General features: G+C 40.0%; 2 protein-coding genes across 2 annotated transcripts in view; both read right to left on the bottom strand.

The window, feature by feature from the left end:
• Positions 1-24,625, bottom strand: part of LOC308638834 (G protein-coupled receptor associated sorting protein 3-like) — a 152,574-nt gene that overhangs the window by 106,943 nt on the left and 21,006 nt on the right. The gene's annotated exons all lie outside the window — the stretch shown is intronic.
• On the bottom strand, positions 1,732-7,334 carry GPRASP1 (G protein-coupled receptor associated sorting protein 1). Its single transcript, XM_081276659.1, has 3 exons — positions 7,273-7,334; positions 6,859-6,936; positions 1,732-6,574 (listed from the first exon to the last, which is right to left on the bottom strand). Exon 3 carries the CDS (start codon positions 6,252-6,254, stop codon positions 2,046-2,048), a length of 4,209 nt encoding a protein of 1,402 aa, XP_081132785.1. The 5' UTR covers positions 6,255-6,574; positions 6,859-6,936; positions 7,273-7,334; the 3' UTR covers positions 1,732-2,045.

The raw sequence follows: 24,625 nt of genomic DNA, 5'->3' as shown, positions 1-24,625 counted from the left end.
CACACATACACACAATCTCTTTTGAAAAATCATACACACACACACACACACACACACACAAACATGTATGGGAAGTAGGTGAGAGAGGGAGACTCACAAAATTGCTTAGGGCCTCACTAAGTTACTGAGGCTGGCCTGGAACTTGCAGTCCTCCTGTCTCCCAAGTTGCTGGGATCACAGGTGTGTGCAACCATGACCAACCTGTTTTGAAAAATTGTGATTGGTGAAGCATTGAGACTCCAATTTCCACCACCAGGATGACTTCTGTTAATATTTGTGATTTGCAAAGGGATGCTAAACTGGCACTTTGTGCTACTTCTATCAACCTTCATATACTATAGTCAGGTGGAAAAAGCATCTTGTGCCCTGAGAAAAACTAACAGGCTTACTGTCTAGTTCTTTTCATGAAAGAAAACATTTTGTATAACTCTCCTCATCCTTGGACCTTCTCTCCAATCAAATTTATCACTGATTCTTGTTGCTGTCTGAACGTGTTACAAACTTCTTGATTTTGAATGTAAAAATCATTGTGGAATAAGCTAAGAAACTGATAACTTTATAATTTATTCCCTTTCGATAATTTTGTATTTTTATTTGGCAAGCCAGTTCTGAAATTGTAGTCTCTCATTCTTTTCTATTCCTTTGATATGTCTGGAATCATTGTAGAATTTTCCATTGTCAAATAATAAAACCTTGCCTAAATTTAGTTCATTTATATCTATTTTTTATTTTTATTTTTTTTTAAAGAGAGAGTGAGAGAAGAGAGAGAGAGAGAGAGAGAGAGAGAGAGAGAGAGAGAGAGAGAGAGAATTTTTAATATTTATTTTTTAGTTCTCGGCGGACACAACATCTTTGTTGGTATGTGGTGCTGAGGATCGAACCCGGGCCGCACGCATGCCAGGCGAGCGCGCTACCGCTTGAGCCACATCCCCAGCCCTATATCTATTTTTTTAAATGAGATCACTCTTTCCAAGTATAACACACCTCTTCTACAAATTATGGAAAGTATCAGGTTTTCTCTTAGTTCATTTAAAAGTCTATATACATCACAACTTTTTTTTGTTTTGGTACTGAGGACTGAACCCAGGGATGCTTTACCACTGAGCTACATTCCCAGTCCTTCTATATTTTGAGACAGAGCCTTGCTAAATTGCTGAGGCTGGCCTCAAACTTGCAACCCCCTGCCTCAGCCTCCCCAGTCACTGGGATTATAGGTTGTGCACCACCGCATCAGGCTACATCATCACTTTTAATAGCTGTATGATATTGCCTTAACATTCGCCATTGGCGCCATCATGACTGAATCATCTTCCTGACTGAATTAAATCTGTGTGCTTTCCTGTCTATATTTTACCCTTAGATAGCACTGAAGAAAAAGATGTTCTTTGAGGAGAAAAATCCAACTTCTCAGCTCTTTAAAATTTATCTCATCCTCTATATTGCTCAATATACTCCTCCCACCCAATCCAGGCAGATAGATACCTCACTTCCACAGGAAATTTTTCTAACTCCATGTTTTTCCTCATGTCACCAACCTCTTTGCTACATTTTAGGGTCCAACTTAAGTGGCTTCTTTTCTCTGAAGCAAGCCTTTGGGATTCAAGCTGAGAAAAAGCTTTTACAATGAGCATATCATTCATACATTAATTACCTGTACATGGATAGTAATGTGTCATCTTTTCATCTCTATTTTAAGTTCAAGTGAAAGGATGATTTCTGCTAACTTTTACACAGAACTTTATTGAAACACAAACAAGACTCTAATAGATATCTATATATTAGAACAATGATCATAAGAGTAGCTTATTTATGATGGCTCAGTTCATTATAAGCTCAAATACTAAATATCACAATCTCAACAAGACAAATATCAACAAATGTGTTTTCAGTTCTAATATTCATTTGGCATGAGAAAAATGATCCAGATTACACACAGGGTTGGGTAAAGTTAAAGATGTACACTGCAACACAGAACCAACTGTGAAAAGGAAAACATTACCCAAGGATCATAATTCAGGAACATAAGGACAATCAGAGGCAAGTGATTATTCATATGATTTTTCTTGATCAGCTTCAGGGTCATTTTGATGGTTTATTTTCCTTTGTAATTCTTTAGCAAATTTCTCAGCTTCGTGGAATGCAGAAATAAGCGGATCAAGATTGATATCATCATCAGCAAACACTGCATCATTCTTGATATTGTTACTGATATTCTCAAACATTTCAAGAACAATTTGAATATTGTCATTTGTCTCTTCCCTGTTAAAGATACCCATAAATTCTGACATTGCTCCAGCACTAAGTAGGTCTTTTGTCATGACAAGATTTTCAGACAAATTCAGTAGTATTTTCAAAATATGAAACCTTGTTGCAGTATTGCCTGTAGCTAGTAAGCAAAGAAACCCAGGCATATAATTGGCAACCAGTTCATGATAGTCAGTAGTAATAGTGAGATGTTCAATCATCCTTAATCCAGACAGCTGCTCAAGGGAATCTATACCATAAGAAAGAGTTTCTTCACACACTTGACATACATATGTCTGAATCATGTTTAGATTTGGATAAGGCGGAGCCATGCGAATCATGTTTTCCAAAAACCTTGTCCTAACTCGGGAGGATGGATAATTGAGTAAGGTTTCAATAAGTGAGACAATGCCTGAATCCCGAATGAAATCACGGGTAAATTGAGAAGCACTTCTCATACCCATTGCAATTTTAGATATTTCATGAATAAAAGGATCTCGAATTTTGTCCATTAATAAAAGAAGTTCTTCAAACTCTTCAGAACCAATTCTAAGCTCACACTGTATACAGCTACAGGACCAATTCTCAGGCTCTGCACTCTCCCTGGCCCTAAGATGCTCTCGAATTTCCCGCACAGACCGGTAGGAGGGATCATACTGAAATGGGAATTCAGGTTCAGGCTGATGTAAAGATTCCTGCTCTTCCCCTTCTGGGCTAAGTTCCACATGCTTTGGCTTTCCCCCAAACATTTCAAAGAATAGAGATGCTGCTTCTTTTGGAAATCTAGAGGGGCTTAAGGATGAAAAGCCAATCCTAGACCATGGACCAGGCTTGAACTGAACAGTGACCTCTTCCCAGGTCTGGGGTCTGCGTGAAGGATCAGGTTCCTGCTCAATGGAATACCTAGGCTTGCAAATGGCCCTGAACACAGGGGTTGGATTTGATTCAAAATGGGCCTCATCTCCTGCCCAGAACCAGGACCCCACTATGTCCTCATCTTCATCAGCTAATGTCCCGGACTCGTAGTTGGTTTCATTGCCAGTACTATTATTCACCTCCTCTTTAGATTCAGGACAAGACCCACAAAGTGCCCCTTCCTCATTTTCTGGCATGAACTCACAGGAGGGCACAGTTCCAGTTTCCTTAATGGCCTTGTCTCCAGACCAGAACCAAGACTCAACAATCATCTCTTCATCATCCTCTGGCTTAGGCACATAGCATATTCCTGATTCTCTATTGAATTCTTTTCCAGCCCAGAACCAGGACCCAAAAATGGTCTCCTCTTCAGTCTTTGAACTCATTTCTTCTACTGCCTGAGACCCAGCCTCTACAATGGCTTCTTCAGTCCAGAAACAGGACCCAACACTGATTTCCTCCTCCTTAGTCTCAGGCTTGGACTCCTGTAACAGGATGTCCCCTGTCTCCACTGCCTCCAAACTGGCCTCTTCCCAGAACCAGGACCCAACAACGACTTCCTCTTCATTAGTGTTGGAACTGTATTTGCCACAAAATTCAGCTTCTCTAATGGCCTCTTCCTTGGCCCAAAACCAGGACCCAACCATAGGTTCATCCTCAAGTGCTAGCCTGTTCTCTTCTCGTGCCTCAGCTGGTGCCTCAAGCCTATCCTCTTCCCCAGCCCAGAACCAAGAACCAATAATATCTTCCTCCTCAGCTACTGAACTGAACTCCTTTCTGTCAGTAGCATCTATAATGGCTTCTTCTTCTTTCCAGAACCAGGACTTGATCATGGTCTCCTCTTCAGTTGGTAACTTGGCCTCTTCTCCAGTCTCATGATCTATACTGCCCTCTCCTGCAGCCCACAACCAGGACCCTACAGCGGCTTCTGGTCTTGAATATTTTCTAGACCAGAACCATGAATCAACAGTGTCCTCCTCCTCCTCAGGTCTAGACTTCCAACTTCCTCTGTTGGAAGGATACACACAGGGTTCTTCTTCTGCCCAGAAGCAAGATCTATTATCAGTATCCTCTGCTTCTGCCATAAATTTGTATCTGCTACCAGCCCCATACTTCACACTGGCCTCTTCTCTGGCCCCAAACCAAGATGATATAACGGCCTCATCCTCATCCTCCAGCATAGACTTGCTGTTGACTTCAGCCTCCACACAAGCATCTATTCCAGCCCAGAACCAGGAACCAAATATAGGCTCATCCTCTTCTTCCTCCTCTTCAGTCCCTGGCATGATATCACAACTAGCTTCAGCCCCAGAATCCATATGGGTCTGATTTTCAGACCAAAACCAGGACACAAATACTGCCTCTTCTTCTGATTCTGACCTGGTCTCTTCTCCAACCCCAGCTTCTATGTTGACTTCTCCAGCCCAGAACCAGGGATCAATGACTTCTTCCCCAGACCTCGGCCTGGACTCAGAGCTTATGCCAACACCAGATTCCACCCTGGGCTCATTAATACCCCAGAACCAAGGCCCAAAAATTGTCTCTTCCTCAGGTTCCAGTTTAGCTTCTTCACTAGCCCAAAACCAGGAACCAACAATGGCCTCTTCATCATTAGCTGCTAGTACAGATTCAGAGATGGCCTCTGCCTCAATTTCCATACTAGTCTTTTTTTCCTCAGCCTCAAAATAGGAATTACCAGCAGGCTCCTCCTCAACCCTAGGTCTGGATTTACAGCTGGCCTCAGTCTCCACATTGGTCTCTTCATTAGTCCAGAACCAAGTCCCAAAAATAGACTCATCCTCCACTTGTGGACTGGATTTGACACTGGCCCCATCCATCATGCTGGGCTCATCTGTATCCCAAAACCAGGTTCCAATGAAGACCTCCTCCTCGGACATGGCTTCTCGCTTGGCCCTGGCTCTGGCCTTGGTTTTGGCTTCTCCCTTTGCCAGTGCCCTGGCCCTGGACTCTTTCTTGGTTTTGGACCTTAAAAATGAATTATCCTTTTCTTCATTCCAGAACCAAGACTCTTTTTTTATTACATCTAAAGATGCAGACATGACGTTGATGCTAGGTTCTCGCCTAGCATTGTGCCTGACCCTCTTACTGGCCTCATTCCTAGCTCTGTGTTTGGACCTGGATTTGGCCTCTTCTCCAGGCCAGAACAAGGCCTTCATATTATTTTCACAATCAGACCCAGAACTGGATTCAACATAGAATTCTTTCTTAGACCTGAACCAGGACCTGGCATTGGCCTCCTCACTGGACCTGGACCTGTACCAAGAATTAGCCTTTTTTTTGTCCCAGAACCAGGATGTCTTAACAGACTCATCCTCAGAACCAGAACTAGACACAATATAAAACTCCTGCTTGTTTTTGCGCCTAGACATGATATCTACCTCTTGTTTGGCCATGTGCCTGGACCTGGTACTGGCTTTCATCCTGTTCCTAGGATGAAATTTGGTATTGACTTCATCTCCACTACAGAACCAGGAATTCACAGATCTGTCTACCCATTTAAAATTGGAATTCTGAGAGGCCTCTTGTTTGGATATAGGACCTGGAGAGCACCAGGACCCAATATTGGTTACCTCTTCTAACCCAAATGAAGACTGGAATCCCACTTGAGAATGAGTCTTCTTTCTAGGAAAGTTGTCAATGTCCATATTAACCAGTTCTCTACCCACAGACAGGCTCTTGGTTTTAGTAACCAACCCAGAATCAGTACTGACAAGTGGGGAGTCTTTGGCATTGTTTTGGGAAATTCCATCTGTCTTTGACATGGGCTCAGCCACAAATGGTTTCTGGGTCCAGGCTTTAACATCATCCTTGAATCTTGACCCAAGGTTTACCTTAGTTTTACCCTTAGTATGTAGCCCAACTGCTGTACTGGATTCCATTTTGGACCTTGCTCCAGGCATGAGCTTGGTCTTTGTTTTTGGCCTTGCTCCAGTCATTATCTGAGCAGGTATCCTAACCTTGGGTCGGACCACCAAAGGGACTTCATTCTCTATCTCAGCCATGCCTAAAACATCTTCCCCAGACTTCTTTTCAGGCATAGCCTGGGTACCAGGCTCAATCTCTGCCCCAGTCATGGTAAAAGTTAGACAAAGTACAGTTATATACTATCCAAGTCTCAGCCTTAGGCACAGATCTGTCAAAGAATGGTATCTTCACACTAAGATCTTTCAGCAATTTAGGCTATAACACTGGAACAAAAATTAAAGTAAATTGCCAGTCTAGCAGTCAAACAGGTTCTGACCCAAGCAAAGTCTCAGTCAATAATATAAATACAGTGGAGAAGAGGCACAACCAAGCTGGGGGAGGATGGATGGTTCCTGGGTGGGTGCGGACCTGTTGAGGGTGGTGGTCAGCAGCAACTCCAGCACCACCAGAGCTGCCACTGGAGGTGGATCTAGGGAGAGAGAACGAAATGGGGGATTGAGTCTCATCCAACTGTGTCACCTCATGCAGAGACTTACACAGAGAGACTAGTGTTGAATGCTAAATGGGACAGCTCAGGTATAAGAAAATCTGTTTCTCTTGCCTGCTGCAAAATAAGTATGGGTGAGATGGGAAAGTGTGTTATCCATAGAGAGGCAGAAGAGCCTCTCACCAGATCCTAATCACTCCTGGACCCCACCAGTAGTGGCTGGTCTCCACTACCCCACCCAAAAGTGAACCCACGCCCATACCAACCTTCACTGATGTGGTGCAATTTCCGTCTCCTTTCTTTGCTCAAGTGGTGTTATGCACCACAGCCGACTGCAGGGGGTCCTACAGACAAACATACAGGAGAGAATGGAGTCTGAGTGCTCAACAGATAGGACACACCCTGGCCCAAAACAAATAGCTCTCTTTCAGTTTAAGGGTCCTGTCTGTCTAAAGTTCCCTGTCTCCTGGTCCCAGCTCTTGGATCATCCATCAGGGCCCAACTTACACCCACCTCAACATTCCTAATATCTCTGGCAAGAAGAAACAAAGGATGCTGTGGCAGTGTGCAAGTCTAGCAGAGAGAAGTAAACATAGTCTTGCACCCACTTGGAGCAAAGCCCAAAGCCACCTACCATGCTCTTCCTCAGTAGCTGCCTCCCACCCCACCCTCTCACCAACCTCCAGAGATTTGAGCCAGTCTCCTCCTCCTCCTCTTTTCCTTTCTTGCAGAATTGAACAGCCTTAAAGCAGGCCTATGAACAAACAGATGAAAAGTTAGGAGAGTCAGGAAAAAAAAAAAAACAACACGGCAGCAGCTGAGCTTGGTGGACAGACCAACACCAAGGATAGGAGTCTCCAAATTAACTGTCTTTCCACATTTAGGGTCCTGCTGGTAGAATACTCTTGTTTTATTTAGGCCCTGTTGCAGGGCTCCAGAGGTAACACCACCTTCTCTTGACGTCATCCTCTTCCCAATACTCCCTTCTCCAATTCTGAGGACTCACCACTAGGTGCGCCATTTCCCCTTGCCCTGCGCAGCATAAAATGGGGGAAGGGCACCGCACATTCTAGAAAGCAGGTGATGGAGTAAGTGCTACTATGACTCCCTCACCCCCACCCCCAGTACTCCCACCCAGGGAAAGTCCATCTTTTCAGGACCCCGATTTGGGAGAGGGAGGGAGAAGGTAGGGGAAGTGCCTGGACACCTGTTAGATGACAAGGAGGTGTTACTAAATGCCTGGCCATGTCTGGACACAGTCGTCCAACTCCCATTCAGGTGTCCACTCAGTGCCCAGTGCCCACCCCCCATCCGCACACACCTCCAGAAATCCAGGCCATTTTCCTGCTCCTCTTTTTCCTCAAGCCTCGCCTCTACAGATGCGCACTCTGGCCTGTCAGAACACACCAGACCTACCGCACACACACGGGAGATTTTGACATCAAGCAGGAGCCTGTGGGAAGGGACAGCACCCGGGACGCGGGGTCCAACAGGCCCCTTTCCGGAATCCGCTGGAGTGGCAAAGGCGACCCACCCCCCCGCTATGCCAGCTGGGCTGGACAGAGCTTGGACACCAGTCCCTGCTCCTATTCCCATCCACTGTGGCCTCCAGGAAACCCCATTCCCCCTGCCCACCCACCCCCCATCCCCCGCCGCCGCCGCTGAGGCATCCTCACCTCCAGCGCCACCACTTCTCCCTCACAGCCTTCCCCAGGACTCTCACCGGGCAAAAACACTGACGAGGGCAGCGCGGGCGCCAGGAACGTAGGCAGAAAAGCAGATGGCGCAGTTGGCCTCTGGAAGCTCTGCTGGAGGCTCTCTGGTCACCCTGCCCCCTGCCCCAACCTGTCACCGCCGCTTCCTCACCTGGGGTCCCCAAGCTCCACACACCCCTCTCAGGGAGCAGCTCCCGCCAGGTCGCTGTCTCCTCGCCGGGATGCCAATGTCTGGAGGCGGGGAGCAAGCTGTCAGCCGGCCACAGAGGAAGACCACCTCACGCCCCCTGCGCGCCCCACTTGCCTTCACAGGCTCAGAGCCCAGGACATCGGGATCCCCCTCCTCTCCCGTCCTCTCCCGCTCTGTCTGGTCCTCTGGCAGCTCCTCACTGGGACTCCCACCGCATTCTGTGCAAGCAGAATTGCTAAGCAGCGTCCCGCCCCCACGACTCTGCACCAAACTGGGCAGGGGCTACGCAGGATGCGGCAAGAACCGCTCGCCTCGAGGGTGTCGGGAAGGGGGGCGGAGGGATATGGTGCGAATGGGCTCGACGCCCCCTCCCAGGCCCACCGTAGTTCCGACCCAGAGGTGGGCGGGGCCAGAGCGAGCCCGGGTCTGAGGGGCGGCTTAGCACCAGCAGCCTCAGTAAGACCCCGCGCACCCTAGCGTGCAGACCACCACCCAGTCTCCCGCGCATCTACTCCTGGTGCCACTGGCGGGAGGGCAGGCGCCTGGGGGCTGCGGGAAGCGGTATCTGGAGGTTGGGAAACGCTGGGCGGGCTGGAGCAGCGGATGGATACCAAAACTGTCTTTGGTGTGCGCCTGCCCCCCTCCTTCCACTCCCCCTCCTTCCTAGACACTAATGGGAGGGGGTGTCACGTCTGCAGACTGCGGGTTTTTTTTTGGGGGGGGGGGCGGACAGGTGACTTCACTACAGACTGACTAGGGGCCTCTAGGATGGCTCTTCCTCCATGTTTTTCCTTCACAGCTTCTTGGAGCCATGAAAGGGAGGAAGGCACTCCTGTTGCTTATGGAACTGAGGTGGGGGCTCCCTTTAAAAACCTTACCACTACGTCCCTTTCAAAGGAAGGTTGATCTACACCCTTTGACCTAAGACACTTATTGCTGCTCTATGTCAACATTCTTTATGCCACACTAGTAGTATTTCACTCCAAATGGGAATTCATTTGGACCTCGCTTGGGTTGTCCCCACAGCTGTCCAAGGCAGGTCCTTGTTCTGCCAGGACCCCCAAGGGGCCATACACTCCTCCCACTGGTGACCCACTGGAAAGTGTCAGGCACCAGGTAGAACCTGACCTGGATCCCTGCACACTGTTCTGTTTGATGTCTTCGCTTGCCAGACATGTCCAAACCTTTATGATATTTGGCACTGAGAAATGTGGTGATTCCAACTAGCTTGGATCTTGCCCATAACCACCTATCTGGATTGAGCAGTCATTCTCAGGGGAAAGACCCACTGTGCTATCACTTCCTCATGACAAACCCGGCTGTTTCTGAATCCTCTCCTTTTACTCCCACATGCTTCCTCTATTCCTGAGCCTCTCTTTTCCCTTCTTACACTATTGGACAGAGCAAGGGGGTTAAGCATATATGTGGTGCTGTTATGGCTGTCCAAGTTAAAACTGATTGAAATGCCTCCTCTTTATGTTTGACAGAATAATGGCTCTGGAATGATGCCTACACCTTATTCTACAGAACATGTAAACATATTATGTTACCACATGGAATTAAGATGGCTAATTGGTTGAATTTATAAAATTATGCTGGATTATCCTGGCAAAAGTAGTCCAATGGCTTTTTACATGGGGCAGGGGAAGGCAGAAGAGTCAGTGTCCAAGGCAAGCAGCATGAGAAAGACTAGAGAGGACACTGTTGGCTTGCAAGATGGAAGGCAGCCAGGAGCCTAGGAATGCAGGCTCTCTCCAGAAGCTGGAAAAGACAAATAGATTCTCCCCTAGAAACTGCACATAGAAATCAGCTCTTACTACAGCTTGGTTTTAGTGTAATGAGATCTTATTTGGATTTACGACATCCGTGACCAAATGATAATAAATTTGTGTCATTTTAAGGTACCCAGTTTGTAGTAATTTGTTATAGCAGTGGTAGGAAACAAAAATACTTACAATCTTAAAGCAGTCCACTCCCCTTATCTGTCTTTACTTTCCTTCAGTGCTGGGAGTATTTATTTTTTGTCTCAGCTCTCACCACTATGACATCCAGTTCCCTTCATTCTGTTTCATAAGTTTGTCTACAATTATACCCACATTATACTTCTGTCATAATTTTGGAGGTACTAGTATCTGTATACCAAAATGTTTACTGAGAGAGGAGCAGTTCTACCAAAAGCTGACAGGTTTACCTGTATGAGACTCTGAAATATCTGTTGGATAATTTGCTATCACTTCCATTTAGAAAACATGGTCTTTGGTTAATATTTATTGAACTGAGAAAAGCCCCCATTTAAACATTTTATGTGTTTTAGTACTTTATTTGCATTGATCAGATTATTATATCTGAGAGGGCAAATAAAAGATTAAATATGCTTACCTATATCCTGATAACTAAGCCCTATTTACTTCTTCCAAAAGTGGACTATCATCCAACAGATTGCAATTGCCATCATTCTACTCCCTAGTGCCTCCTCTAGCATCTGTGTAACACTGACTTGCCCCTGAACTCTAAATTCCACAAACAACCCACAAGCATTAATCCTGGGATTCAGAGGCAACTGTGGTCATTTACCATACTTTATCCAATATTCTCCCCCTACTGTCACACCTCCTCCCATGTCTACTCATGAATTTGCTTGCTAGCATATCCCTTGTCTGTACAGTTCATATGATGACATTTTGTCTCTTTCAATCACCATGCTCATAGACCTGTTTTGGTTCATTTGGCTTAACTAGCCTCTCTACTGACTGTCATTGTGCCTCTGACAAATTTTCCTTCTGGGATCTCTCTTCTAGCCTAGTTTGAGCCAAACCCTGTGTATTTTTGGAATGTATCCCTTCTCATCCACCTGAATTTCAGGAGCTGTATGCTTTAGTTTATATCTTGAATGTGGCCCAAAGATCCATGTCTTTCTTCCCCTTCCTTATTTTTGCTATATGGCTATGAGGTGAGCAGTTTTACTTTGCCATACATTCCTCATCAAGATGTGCTGCCTTACTACAGGCCCAAAAGTAACAGGGCCAATTGATCATGGCCTGAAACCTCCAAAATTGCAAGACAAAATAAATCTATTCTCTTTGTAAGTTGATTATCTCATTTATTTTATTATAGTAATGGAAAGCTAACACACTGTACACAAGAATTAACATCCCTTGTAGTCAGGACCACCTGAGCTGGAGTGGGTCTTGTGAACTAACTGGTGAAAAGGGTCCTCATCCATATTTACTTTTAGTGCAGGCTGGAAATGCTCTGGGAAATATCTTAGCCTGTATCTACTACTTGAGACAGGTTATACTTTCATAACTGGTGGAGAGACCTTAATGTAAAATATGTTCACATCCTATCAAGAGATGTACATCAAGAGAATTCATCCTGAGGAAAAGAGTTTGGCATAATGACCTTAGCCCATGAACAGTGCATATTCATTATGGAAGTATAGCTATTGTAATGACAGCACTGGAATTAGGAATCCTATTTTTGCCATTTCCAACACAAGCCTGTTGTCCAAATCTGTCATAGTAAAGGCTGATTTATAAGTAATCCCAGAAAGAACTGTTTCCAAATAAACTCTGTAACACTCCAGTGTGCACATCCCAATAATAAAGAGTAACTTAAAGAGAGGACATTGTCCTCCCGCAAAATGACTTTAAAGTTATGACTACCGCTCAGCTCTGATAATATGAGTCTGTGTAGAAGTGTTGAAACACAAGATGAAAAACTTGGAGGGGCTTAAATCTCTGGTAATAAAGCTTACAACGGCACCAGTAATTGGAAAAATCATGGGAAAACCAGTAAAATTCCATACATCGGAAATATTTGTTGAGGATTTTTAGAACTATAGGAGCTGGGCAGAGGAGCTTTGCAGGGAGAAGAACTCTGGGTTTCCACAATGCTAGAAAAGATTTGAAATTAGTGGAATGTCAAATTACTTTCAAAATTTGAAAATAATAATAAGAAATCAACATTACTTTTTTTTTCCCCTTGGGACTGGGTTTTTAACCCAGGGGCACTTTTAACACTGAGATACATCCCCACCCCTTTTTACTTTTTATTTTGAGGCAGGGTCTCGTTAAGTTGCTTAGGGCCTCACTAAGTTGCTGAGTCTGGCCTTGAACTTGCAATTCTCCTGCCTTAGGCTCCCAAGCAACTGGGATTACAGACATGCGCCACCATGCCTGGTTTGTTGGTGTTATTTATTACCAAATCCATCACTTCCTAACTTTTCATAACAGAACCTCATCATAGCCTGCATCCAGCCAGCAACACTGGACCAAGGAGGGTAGACATGGTCTACCTCCTTAAAATTCTTTGTCAGATAATGCTAATATCATTTCCATTCACATCCCATTGAGTGCATACAATCACCATTTATTGAAAATCCTGTCCTTTTACTACATGTAATGCAGAAACAATGGTACATCCACATACAAAAGGATAAAGTTGTCACAAAAAAACAATAGTACCAGGAAACATCATCAACTTGCTTAAGGACATTAAAAAATCCTACAACTAACATCATATTTAATGGTGAAAAACTAAAATCTTTCCCATTAAGATATGAAACATGTCAAGGATATTCCTTCTCACTACTGCTTTTTAACACTGCACTGGAAGTCCTAGCTAATGAAATAAATCAATAAAATAAAAAGTATACTGATTGGAAAAGAAAAAATAAAATTTTGCTTGCAGATGACACGATCATCTATCTATCTATATAGGAAATCTGAAATGGGCAAAAGTTAAGTGATTATAGCAAGGTTGCAGGATACAAAAGTCAACAAACAAAATAAATTACTTTCCTAAATACCATCAATGAAAATGTGAAATTTATAATTAAAAAAATAACATTCAGATTAGCACTTAAAATTGAAATACTTAGGTAAACCTAACAAAATATGAACAAGAACTATATTAAGAAAATTATAAAACACTGATTTAAAAAGTAAAAGAAGAGCTAAATAAATGTAAAAATATTCTATGTGCACAGATAGGAAGTTTCAATAGTGTAAATGTGACTGTTCTTCAAACCTTTTCTATAAATTCAATGTAATCCCAATCAAAATCCCAGCAAAGTATTTTATAAATATCAATAAATTGATTCTAAAGATTATATGGACAAGCAAAGAACCCAGCATATTGAAGAAGAGCAACAAAGCTGGGGTATGGACACTGCATGACTGCAGGATGTAGTATAAACTACAGTAATCAAGATATTATGGTATTAGGGCTAGTGTTGTGGCTTAGTGTCAGAGCACTTGCCTCACACATGTAAGGCACTAGGTTTGATCCACAGCAGTACATGAAAATAAATAAACAAAAATAAAGATATTGTGTCCATGTATAACTAAAAAAGTATTTTAAAAAAGATATTATGATATTAGAAAAAGAGTAGAGAAATAGATGAACACAAGAGAACAGAGTGCAGAAACAGACTCATACAAATACAATGAATTGATCATTAATAAAGGTGCAAATGCAACATAATAGAAATTATAAATAGATGGGAGGCAACACGTACAAAATTAATATAGAATCAAATTTTATACATTTCTTAAAAACTAACTCAAGAAGAATCACAGACCTAAATATATAATGCATAATTGTAATTCTTAGATGAAAACATAAAAGAAAATCTAGATGACCTTAGGTATAGCAATGATATTCTACATAAATACCAAAGGAATGTCCATAAAAGAAATCGTTGATTAGCTGGATCTCATTAAAATTAAAAACCTCTGATGTGTGAAAGACACTGTCAAGATAATTAGAACATAAGCCATAAACTAGGAGAAAAATACTCTCGAAGGACACATTTGATAAAGAACTGCTATCTATAATATACAAAGAGCCCTTGAATCTCAACAATAACAACATGACTAAAAAATTAATCTGAGACCTTAAAAGACACCTCACCAAAGAAGATATACAGGTAGCAAATAAGTATATGAAAAGATGCTCTGCATCATATATCACAAGTGAAATGCAAATCAAAACAATGATGAGATACCATTATATATCTACGGGTTAGATCAGTTTTCATCACTGTGACCAAAATACCTAAACAAAACAATATAGAGGAGGAAAATTTTATTGAGCACAGACTTTTGGTCCATGGTTGGCCAACTTCATTGCCCTAAGCCTGAGATGAGGCAGAGCTTCATGGCAGAAAGTCATAGTGGAGGAAAGCTGCTCATCTCATGGTAGCCAGGAACTAGAGGAAATACACAAGGATCCTGGTACAAAATATATAATCCCCAAGGCATGACCCCCTATAGCCCCCTTCCTCCAGCCATGCCCTAACTGCGTACAGTTACCAGCCAGTTAGTCCATTCAAATTATCAATGCATCAAATGGATTAACTCACTGAGAAGTTAACAGCTCTCATAATCTGATAGTTTTGCTTCCCTCATTAACACAGGAGACTTTGGGGACACCTCTTATCTAAACAGTGACAACCTATTTGGCCAAAATGCTAAATATGACAACATCAAATGCTGACAAGGATGTGGAGTAACAGGAACTCTCACTTATTACTTATGAAAATGCAAAATTGTACACCTATTTTGAAGAGAGTCCGGCAGTGTCTTCTAGAAATAAATATACTCTTAGCATAAAATCCAGAAAAGAGCACTTCTTGGCCATTCATATTTCTTCTTCTGTAAAGTGCCTTTTCAGTTCCTTTGCCCACTATTGACTGGGTTATTTGTTTTTTTGGTGTTAATTTTTTTGAGTTCTTGGTATATCCTAGAGACTAATGCTCTAACTTGCAGGTGGCAAAGATTTTCTCCCACTCTGTAGGCTCTCTCTTCATGTCCTTTATTATTTCCTTTGCTGAAAAGAAGCTTTTTAGCTTTATACCATCCCATTTATTGATTGTTGATTTTACTTCTTATACTTTAGAAGTCTTGTTGAGAAAGTTCCTAAGCTGACATGATGGGGAGTTGGGCCTACTTTTTTTTTCTAGTAGGTACAGAGTCTCTGGTCTAATGCCTAGGTCCCTGATCCACTTTGAGTTGAGTTTTGAAAGGGATTACAGATAGGAGTGCAATTTCACTCTACTCCATATGGATTTCTAGTTTTCCCAGAACCATTTATTGAAGAGGCTATCTTTTCTCCAATGTATGTTTATGGAGCCTTTGTCTAATTTGAGATAATGGTATTTATGTGGTTTTGTCTCTGTGTCTTCTATTATGTTCCACTGTCTTCATGTCTGTTTTGGTGCCAATGCCATGCCATTTTGTTACTATAGCTCTGTAGTATAATTTAATGTCTGGTATTGTGATGCTTCCTGTATCACTTTTCTCACTAAGGATTGCTTTGTCTATTCTGGGCCTCTTATTTTTCCATATGGATTTTCATGACTACTTTTTCCATTTCTATGAACCAAAAATATATGAAAAAAGTTCAATATCTATTTTTCCAAATAAATTTTATGATTGCTATTTTCTAATTTGCATTTCAGAAATGCAAATTAAAACTACACTGAGATTCTATCTTACTTCAGTCAGAATGGTAATTACCAAGAATACAAGTAACAATAAATGTTGATAAGGATGTGAGGAAAAAGTTCACTCATACACTGAAGATGGAACTATGAACTGGGGCAACCACTATGGAAAGCAGTATGGAGATACCTCAGAAATCCTGGAATGGAACCACCATTTGATCCAGTTATCCCACTCCTTGGTTTATACATAAAGCCTTTAAAATCAGCATACTACAGTGATACAGCCACATCAATGTTTATAGCAGCTCAATTCACAATAGCTAAACTGTGGAACAGATGAATTGACAAAGAAAATATGGTATATATACACACAATGGAATATTACTCAGCCTTAAAGAAGAAAACTGGAAATCCATATGCCACAATATGAAATTAAACCCCTCTCTCTCACCATGCACAAAACTCGACTCAAAGTGGATCAAGGAACTAGGAATTAAACCAGAGACCCTGCGTATAACAGAAGAAAAAGTAGGCCCTAATCTTCATCATATGGGATTAGGCCCCAACTTCCTTAATAAGACTCCTATAGCACATAATTAAAACCAATAATCAATAAATGGGATGAAATCAAACTAAAAAAGTTTCTTCTCAGCAAAAGACACAATCTGTGAGGTGAACAGAGAACCTACATCTTGGGAGCAAATTTTTACCCCTCACACATCAGATAGAGCACTAATCTCTAGGGTATATAAAGAACTCAAAAAGCTAAGCACCAAAAAAATAAATAAATAAAATAACCCAATCAACAAATGGGCCAAAGACCTGAACAGACACTTCTCAGAAGAGGATATACAATCAATCAACAAATATATGAAAAAATGTTCGTCATTTCTAGCAATGAGAGAAATGCAAATCAAAACTACCCTAAGATATCACCTCACTCCAGTCAGAATGGCAGCTATTATGATGACAAACAACCATAAGTGTTGGCAAGGATGTGGGGGAAAAGGTACACTCATGCATTGCTGGTGGGACTGCAAATTGGTGCAGCCAATGTGGAAAGCAGTATGGAGATTCCTTGGAAATCTGGGAATGGAACCACCATTTGACCCAGATGTCCCTCTCCTCAGTCTATACCCAAAGGTCTTAGAATCAGCATACTATAGGGACACAGCCACATCAATGTTTATAGCAGCACAATTCACAATAGCTAAACTGTGGCGCTAGATGCCCTTCAGTGGATGAATGGATAAAAAAATGTGGCATATATACACAAAGGAATTTTACTCGGCAATAAAGAAAATAAAATGATGGCATTTGCAGGTAAATGGATAGCATTGGAGAAGATAATGCTAAGTGAAGTTAGCCAATCCCCAAAAACAAATGCCGAATGTTTTCTCTGAGATAAGGAGGCTAACTCATAGTGGGGTAGGGAGGGGGAGCATGGGAAGAATAGATGTATTCTATATAGGGAAGAGGGATGGGAGGGAAAGAGAGGGGGCAGGGGATTAACAAGGATGGTAGAATGTGATGGACATCATTATCCAAAGTACATGTATGAAGAAATGAATTGGTGTCGACGTACTTTATATACAACCAGAGATATGAAAAATTGTGCTGTATATGTGTAATAAGAATTATAATGAATTCCACTGTCATTTATTTTTAAAAAATCAATTAAAAATAAAATTTTAAAAAATGAAATTATGGCATTTGCTGGTAAATGAATGGAGCTGGAGACTATCATGCTAAGTGAAATAAGCCAATCTCAAAAAAAAAAAAATCCAAAGGCTGAATGTTTTCTCTGATATGTGGATGCTAACACATAATAAGGGAAGGAGAGGGAAAAAGAGAAGTTCACTGGATTATACAAAGGGAAATGAATGGGGGGTAGGGGAATGGGAATAGGAAAGACAGAATGAATCAGATATAACTTTTCTATGTTCATATCTAAACACAAAACCTATGACATTCCACATCATGTACAATCACAAGAACAGGATCTTAACTAAATAAGTTATACTCCATGTATGTATAATATCCTATCTAAGGATATCAGATTACCTTACCTATCAGAATTTTTAGATACAGTTGATCAATCCTTCTTTGAAATATCTTCTTGACCTAGCTTACAAGACACTATACTCTCCTGGTTTTTCTCCTGCCTTACTGGTTATACTTGATTACACTCTCTTAGCTCTGTTTTTGTTCTTTGCTAATTTATTCTTATCTCTTGTATTTCAACACTGAAATGCTCCAAATCTCAGTCTTTGGACTTGTTCCTTTACTACTCACAATATCTATATTCCTTAGTTATCTCATCTATTCTTATGGCTTTAAACACCATCTATATCTTGATGATCCCCAAATTTCTATCTATTTAGACCTCTCTCAAAAATTCCAGACATATATCCAACTATCTACTTTCCATCTATATACAAATGTCTAAAAAGCACCCCAAACTCAACATATCCTGAACTGAGTTCCTGTACTTTTAAAACCTGTCTCTCTCAGTCCTCACCCATCTCAGTAAGTAACTTCTTCATTCACTGGATTATACAAAGGGAAATGCCCAGCATTAGAATTATCATTGACTCCTCTATTTCTTACTTTATATGCAGTCCATCCACAATATCCATTTGCTCTACATCCAAAATATACTCCAAAGCTGCATAATACCATGATTTCCAAAGTTTAATCATCCCAATTCCATTGCTATTTCTCTAGAGGCCATTTTCTAAATAGTAGCCAGGATCACCCTTTAAAAATATGTATCACATAACATTGCTCCCTTTGTCAAACCCCTCTACTGGCTTTCTATAAGAAAGAGAATAAATTAAATCTCTTCCATGCCCTACAGTATCTTATATGATGTGGCCTCTGGCTATTACTCTACAATCAGCTATGCTCATCTCCACTTTGCTTTCTCCATTTCAGCCACACAGACCTCCTTTCTGTTTCTTGAACAGCAAGTCCTACCCTAGGACCTCTTCACTTGCCGTTTCCAAAGCTAGAATATTTCTCCATCACAAAGGTTCATAGTTTGCTCCCTCGTATTATTCTGTTATGTGCTTAGAGAGAAGTTCTCTGGCTGTCCCATCTGAAACAGTATTTACCACTTTTAAACACTTCCAAATTCATTCTGTGAAGCCAGTGTCACCTTTACACCAAAACCAGATAAAGAAACATGAAGGAAAAAAAAAAACTACAGACCAATGTCCTTGATGAACTTAGATGCAAAAATCCTTAATAAAATATTAGTAAATCATGTACATCATGATCAAATTGGTTTCATTCCAGGGATCCAAGGATGTTCCAATATGCACAAATCAAAAAATATAATCCACAACTTAAATAGAATTAAGGACAAAAATCAAATGGTCATGTCAACAGAGGCATAAAAAGCCTTCAACAAAATTCATCAACCATTCATGATAAAATCACTGAAGAAACTATGGATAGAAGGAACATACCCTCACTATCATAAAGCCTATATACAACACACCCAAAGGCAATATCCTACTGATTGGGGAAAAACTGAAAACATATCATTCAAAACAAGGAACAACACAAAGATGTCCATTCAAAACTCCTAATCAATGTAGGAGTGAAATGTTAGTCAAAAGAATTAGGCAAGAGAAAAAAATAAAAGAAATGTGAATAGGAAAGGAAGAAGTCAGTTTTACTGTTTGCAGATAATATGATGCTACTTAGAAGATTCAAAAACCACCAAGGGGGAGGGGGCTAGGATTGTGGCTCAGAGGTAGCGTGCTCGCCTAGCACTGGCGGGACCCGGGTTCGATCCTCAGCACCACATAAAAATAAAGGCATTGTGTTGTGTCCATCTACACCTAAAAAAAATAAATATTAAAAAAAATTGTAGTTGAACACAGTACTTTAAAAAATTTTAAAAAAACCACCAAGGGTAGTGGTGCATACCTGTAATACCAGCAACTTCGAAGGATGAGGCAGGAGGATCACAAGTTTGAGGTTGGACTCAGCAACTTAGTGAGAACCTCATAGATTTACTGAGATGCTGTCTCAAAAATAAAAAGAAGTGGGGATGTACTGGGTAGTAAAGTGCCCCTGGCTCCCATCTCCAGTACCCATCCCCCCTAAAATCCAAAAATCTCTACTATAAGACTTCTAGAATTGATAAACAAAGCCAGTAAAGCAGCAGGATACAAAAGCAATATAAAAACAATCTCTTTTCTATATGCCATTAATAAATTCACTGAAAAAGAAATTGGGAAATCACTGGAGAAAGAAATTTAAGACACTAGAAGATGGGAAAACGTCCCATGTTTATAGAAAAACAGAATTAATAGTTAAAATGGCCCTATTACCAAAAGTCATCTACAGATTCAATGCAATCCCAATCAAGATATCAATGACATTCTTCAAAGAACTAGAAAAAACAGTCCTAAAATTCACATGGAAGAATACAAATCCCACATAGCCAAAATAATTCTAAGCAAAAAGAGCAATAGGAGAGGCATCACAATACACAATTTTAAGTTACAAACACAGCTATTTTCACAAAAACAATTTGGTATTGGAACAAAAACAGACACATAGACCAATGAAATAGGGCAGAAGACACAGAGACAAACCCAAACAGATATAGTCTGATGATCCTTCATAAAGGCACAAAAAGCATATGTTAGAGGAAAGACAGCCTTTTAAAAAAGAATTTAAGCTTTATTTTATTTGTTTGGTTTTATATGTTGCCAAGGATCAAACCCAGTACCTCACATGTGCTAGTTAAGCACTCTACCACTGAACTAAAAATCTAGCCCAAAAGACAGCTTTTTTAACAAATGGTGCTGGGAAAACTGGATATCCATATGTAGAAGAATAAAACTAAATTCTCACCTCAAAATGAATTAAAGACCTAGGAATTAGACCAGAAACATTATAACAGCTAGAAGAAAACATAAAGGAAACACTCCAACATATATGCATAGGCAATAACTTCCTCAATGGGATACCTAAAATTCAGGAAATAAAACCAAGAATCAGTAAGTGGGATGGCATCAAATGAAAAAGTTTCTGCACAGCAAATGAAATAAAAGCACAAAGAGATTCTAAAAAACAAGAAAATAAGAGAAAATCTTTGCCAGCCATTTGTCTGATGTAGTGCTAATATCCAGAATATATAAAGAACCCAAAAATCTTAACACCAAAAAAAAAAAAAAACAACTAACCCAATCTATAAATGAGCTAATGAAATAAAGAAGAAAAAAATATTCAACATCTTTAGTATTCGGGGAATGCAAACCAAAACTACACTGAGATTTTATCTCACTACAGTCAGAATGGCAAACATTATGAATACAAATAACAATAAATGCTGGCAAGGATGCAGGGGAAAAGGAACACTTATGCACTGTTGGTGGTATTGTATATTACTACAAAAATCAATATGGTGGTTGCTCAAAAGACTAGGCATGGAACCACCATATGACACAGTGATACAACTCCTAGTTATTTATCCAAATGAATTAAATCTATATACTATAGCAATATATGCATACCCTTGTTTATAGCAGCACAATTCACAATAGCAAAGCTATAGAATGAGGCTTGCTGTCTATCAACAGATGAATGGATAAATAAAATGTGGCATGTATACACAATGGAGGTTTATTCAGCCCTAAAAGAACAAAATTATGTCATTTGCAGGAAAATGGATGGAACTGTAGAACATTATATTAAGTAAAATAAACAGACTCAGAAAGTCAAAAGTTGTGCTTTCTCTCATATGTGGAAGGTTGAGAGAAAATAAAGAAGAAAGAAAAGGGATCTCATGAGAATAGAAGGGATACCAGTAGAGTGGGGGAACAGGATCAGGGGAGAGAGGATGGGAAGGAAAGAGGTGGTACTAGAGAATGAAAATGACTAAATATGTCATTTGCATGTAATAATATGTCACAATGAATCCCAAACTTATGTATACTTATAATGCACCAATAAAATTAATAAATAATGGGCATGGAAGAATAAAATAGTATCCCCCTCCCAATACCCTCTTTTTACACCCTGTTTTATTTTTATCTAATTAATATTACATATCTATATATTTAATTATTGTATTTTTCCCTAAAATATAAGCTCCATGAGTGTATAATACTTCCCTTTATTCTATGCTATATTCCTAGAACCTAAAACAACAATGCTTGGAACATAACAAATTGTTCAATTTGTTGACTGTATAAAGATCTCTGGAATCCAGGCATATCTTTCTTTGCTGATTATATAAGTCATATAAGTTTACACAATATTTTAAAGTCTGGAAAATGTATTCTGATTTTAAAAGCTTGTATATATGACCAAACAAACTATGCAGCACTTCTTTAAAAATTCTTTATATTAATTATTTGGTAGGAACTAATATTTTCTCCTGATGAAGGTAAAAGTGTCTTACTTAATTAATGTTTTCTTTTTTAATTTTTTTTGTACCATGGATTGAACTCAGGGGCACTCCACTACTATATCTCCAACCCTATTTTCTATTTTATTTAGAGACAGGGTTTTTCTAAGTTGCTTAACACCTCGCCTTTTTACTGAGGCTGGTTTTGAACTCGTGATCCTCCTGCCTCAACCTCCCAAGCTGCTGGGACTACAGGCATGCACCACCTTGCCAAGCTTTTTAAAATTTTTTATTTCAATTTTTTCAGAGCTGCCTTCCCACTCTTCCCTAAATTTATTGATTCTGTATGTAATTCAATTAAAATGGGGGACAAATGAAAAGAGAGAGATTTTATTTCACTGTAAGTTCAGTTCATTCTAGGTTCACTTTAGATGCAAATGTTTTGATTTTCTTCTTTTTAATTGATAAAAATTGTATCATATTTATCATATACAACATTGTGTTCTGAAATATGCATACATTGAAGAATGGTTAAACTGAGTAAAATAACATATACATTATCTCAAATACTTATCATTTTTTGTGGTCAGAACACTTAAAATTCATTGTCTTAGTACTTTTCAAGTACACAATATAATAATAAATTGTTAACTATTGTCACCATGATTTACAATTGATCTCTTAAACTTATTCCTCCTAACTGAAATTCTATAACCCTTGTCCAACTATTCCTCTACACTTCCAGAGCCACTGGTAACCATCATTCTACTTTCTACTTCTACAAATACAACTTCATTAGATTCTATATATATGTAACATCATTCAGTATTTGTCTTTTGTGCTTGGCTTATTTCACTCAACATAATGTCCTTCAGGTTCGTGCATGTTATCCTAAATCACAGGATTTCTTTCTTTTAAAAAGGTGAATAGCAACCAGGCGTAGCAGTGAATGCCTATAATCCCAGTGGCTTGGGAGACTGAGGTAGGAGGATTATGAGTTCAAAGCCAGCCTCAATAACAGCAAGGTGCTAAGCAACTCAGGAGACCCTGTCTCTAAATAAAATACAAAAATAGGGCTGGGGATGTGGCTCAGTGGTTGAGTGCCCCTGAGTTCAATTCCTAGTACCAAAAAAAAATGCTGAATAGTATTCTATTATATATAAATTATTATACACACACACACACACACACACACATATATATATACACATTCATTATATATATATATATATACACACACATATATATACATATACACATACATATACACATATTTTCTCTATCCATTCATAAGTTGAGAGACACTACAATGAATATGGGAGTGCAGATGTCATACTGTTCGTTTCCTTTGACCTATCTATATTAAGCAGTTGGATTGCTGATTTATACTATAGTTCTACGTTAATTTATTGAGGAACCTCCACACTGATTTCTATAATGGCTATACTAATTTACATTCCCACCAAGAGTGTACAAGGGTTGCCTTTTCTCCATATCCTCACCAATACTTGTTTATCTTTCATAAAGATAAAACACTTGCTTTATCCTTTTTTAAATGACCATTCAAACAAGAGGAAGGGAAGAATAAGTAGGCCTAGTTCAGAGGATTTTTAGGACAGTGAGAAACATACAGAGGAATAAGTACTCATGGGGGAACAAATTTAAGAATTATACTAGACTTCTCATCAGAAACCATGCAGTCAAGAAGATTGCATTTAAAGTGTTAAAGGGAAAAACATTCCAATACCAACATGAAAACATGTATCCAGGAAAATAATTCTTCAAAAGTGAGGAAAAAGTAGGGGATGTAGGTCAGTGGTAGAACTATATCATGCTAATAATTTACTAGTAAAAGAAAATTGGAGTGGCTATATTATTTTCAGGCAAAGCAGACTTCACAGCAAGAAAAATTATTGTACACAAAGATGGGCAATTTATAATGATGAATAAATCAAATCTCAAAGAAGATATGATATGATAGGACTGCAAGAAAAAATACAGGATTCTATGATACAGATTCCAATACCATAATATTAGTAATTGACAGATCCAGTGGGCAAAAGTCACTAATAAAATAGTTATACTGAACACCAGCAATAATCAACATTATATAATTGATGTCAATAGAATAGTTTATCTAAAAACAGCAGGATAAATGCCACATTTTTTTTATCCATTCATCTATTGAAGGGCATCTAGGTTGATTCCACAGTCTAGCTATTGTGAATTGTGCTGCTATGAACATCAATGTAGCAGTATCCCTATAGTACGTTCTTTTAAGGTCTTCAGGGAATAGTTCAGAAGG

The sequence above is a fragment of the Spermophilus citellus genome, assembly GCF_964194105.1.
Source record: "Spermophilus citellus genome assembly, chromosome: X".
NCBI lineage: Eukaryota > Metazoa > Chordata > Mammalia > Rodentia > Sciuridae > Spermophilus > Spermophilus citellus.
Note: the sequence above shows the minus strand (reverse complement) of the source record. Positions and strands in the feature narration are given on the sequence as shown.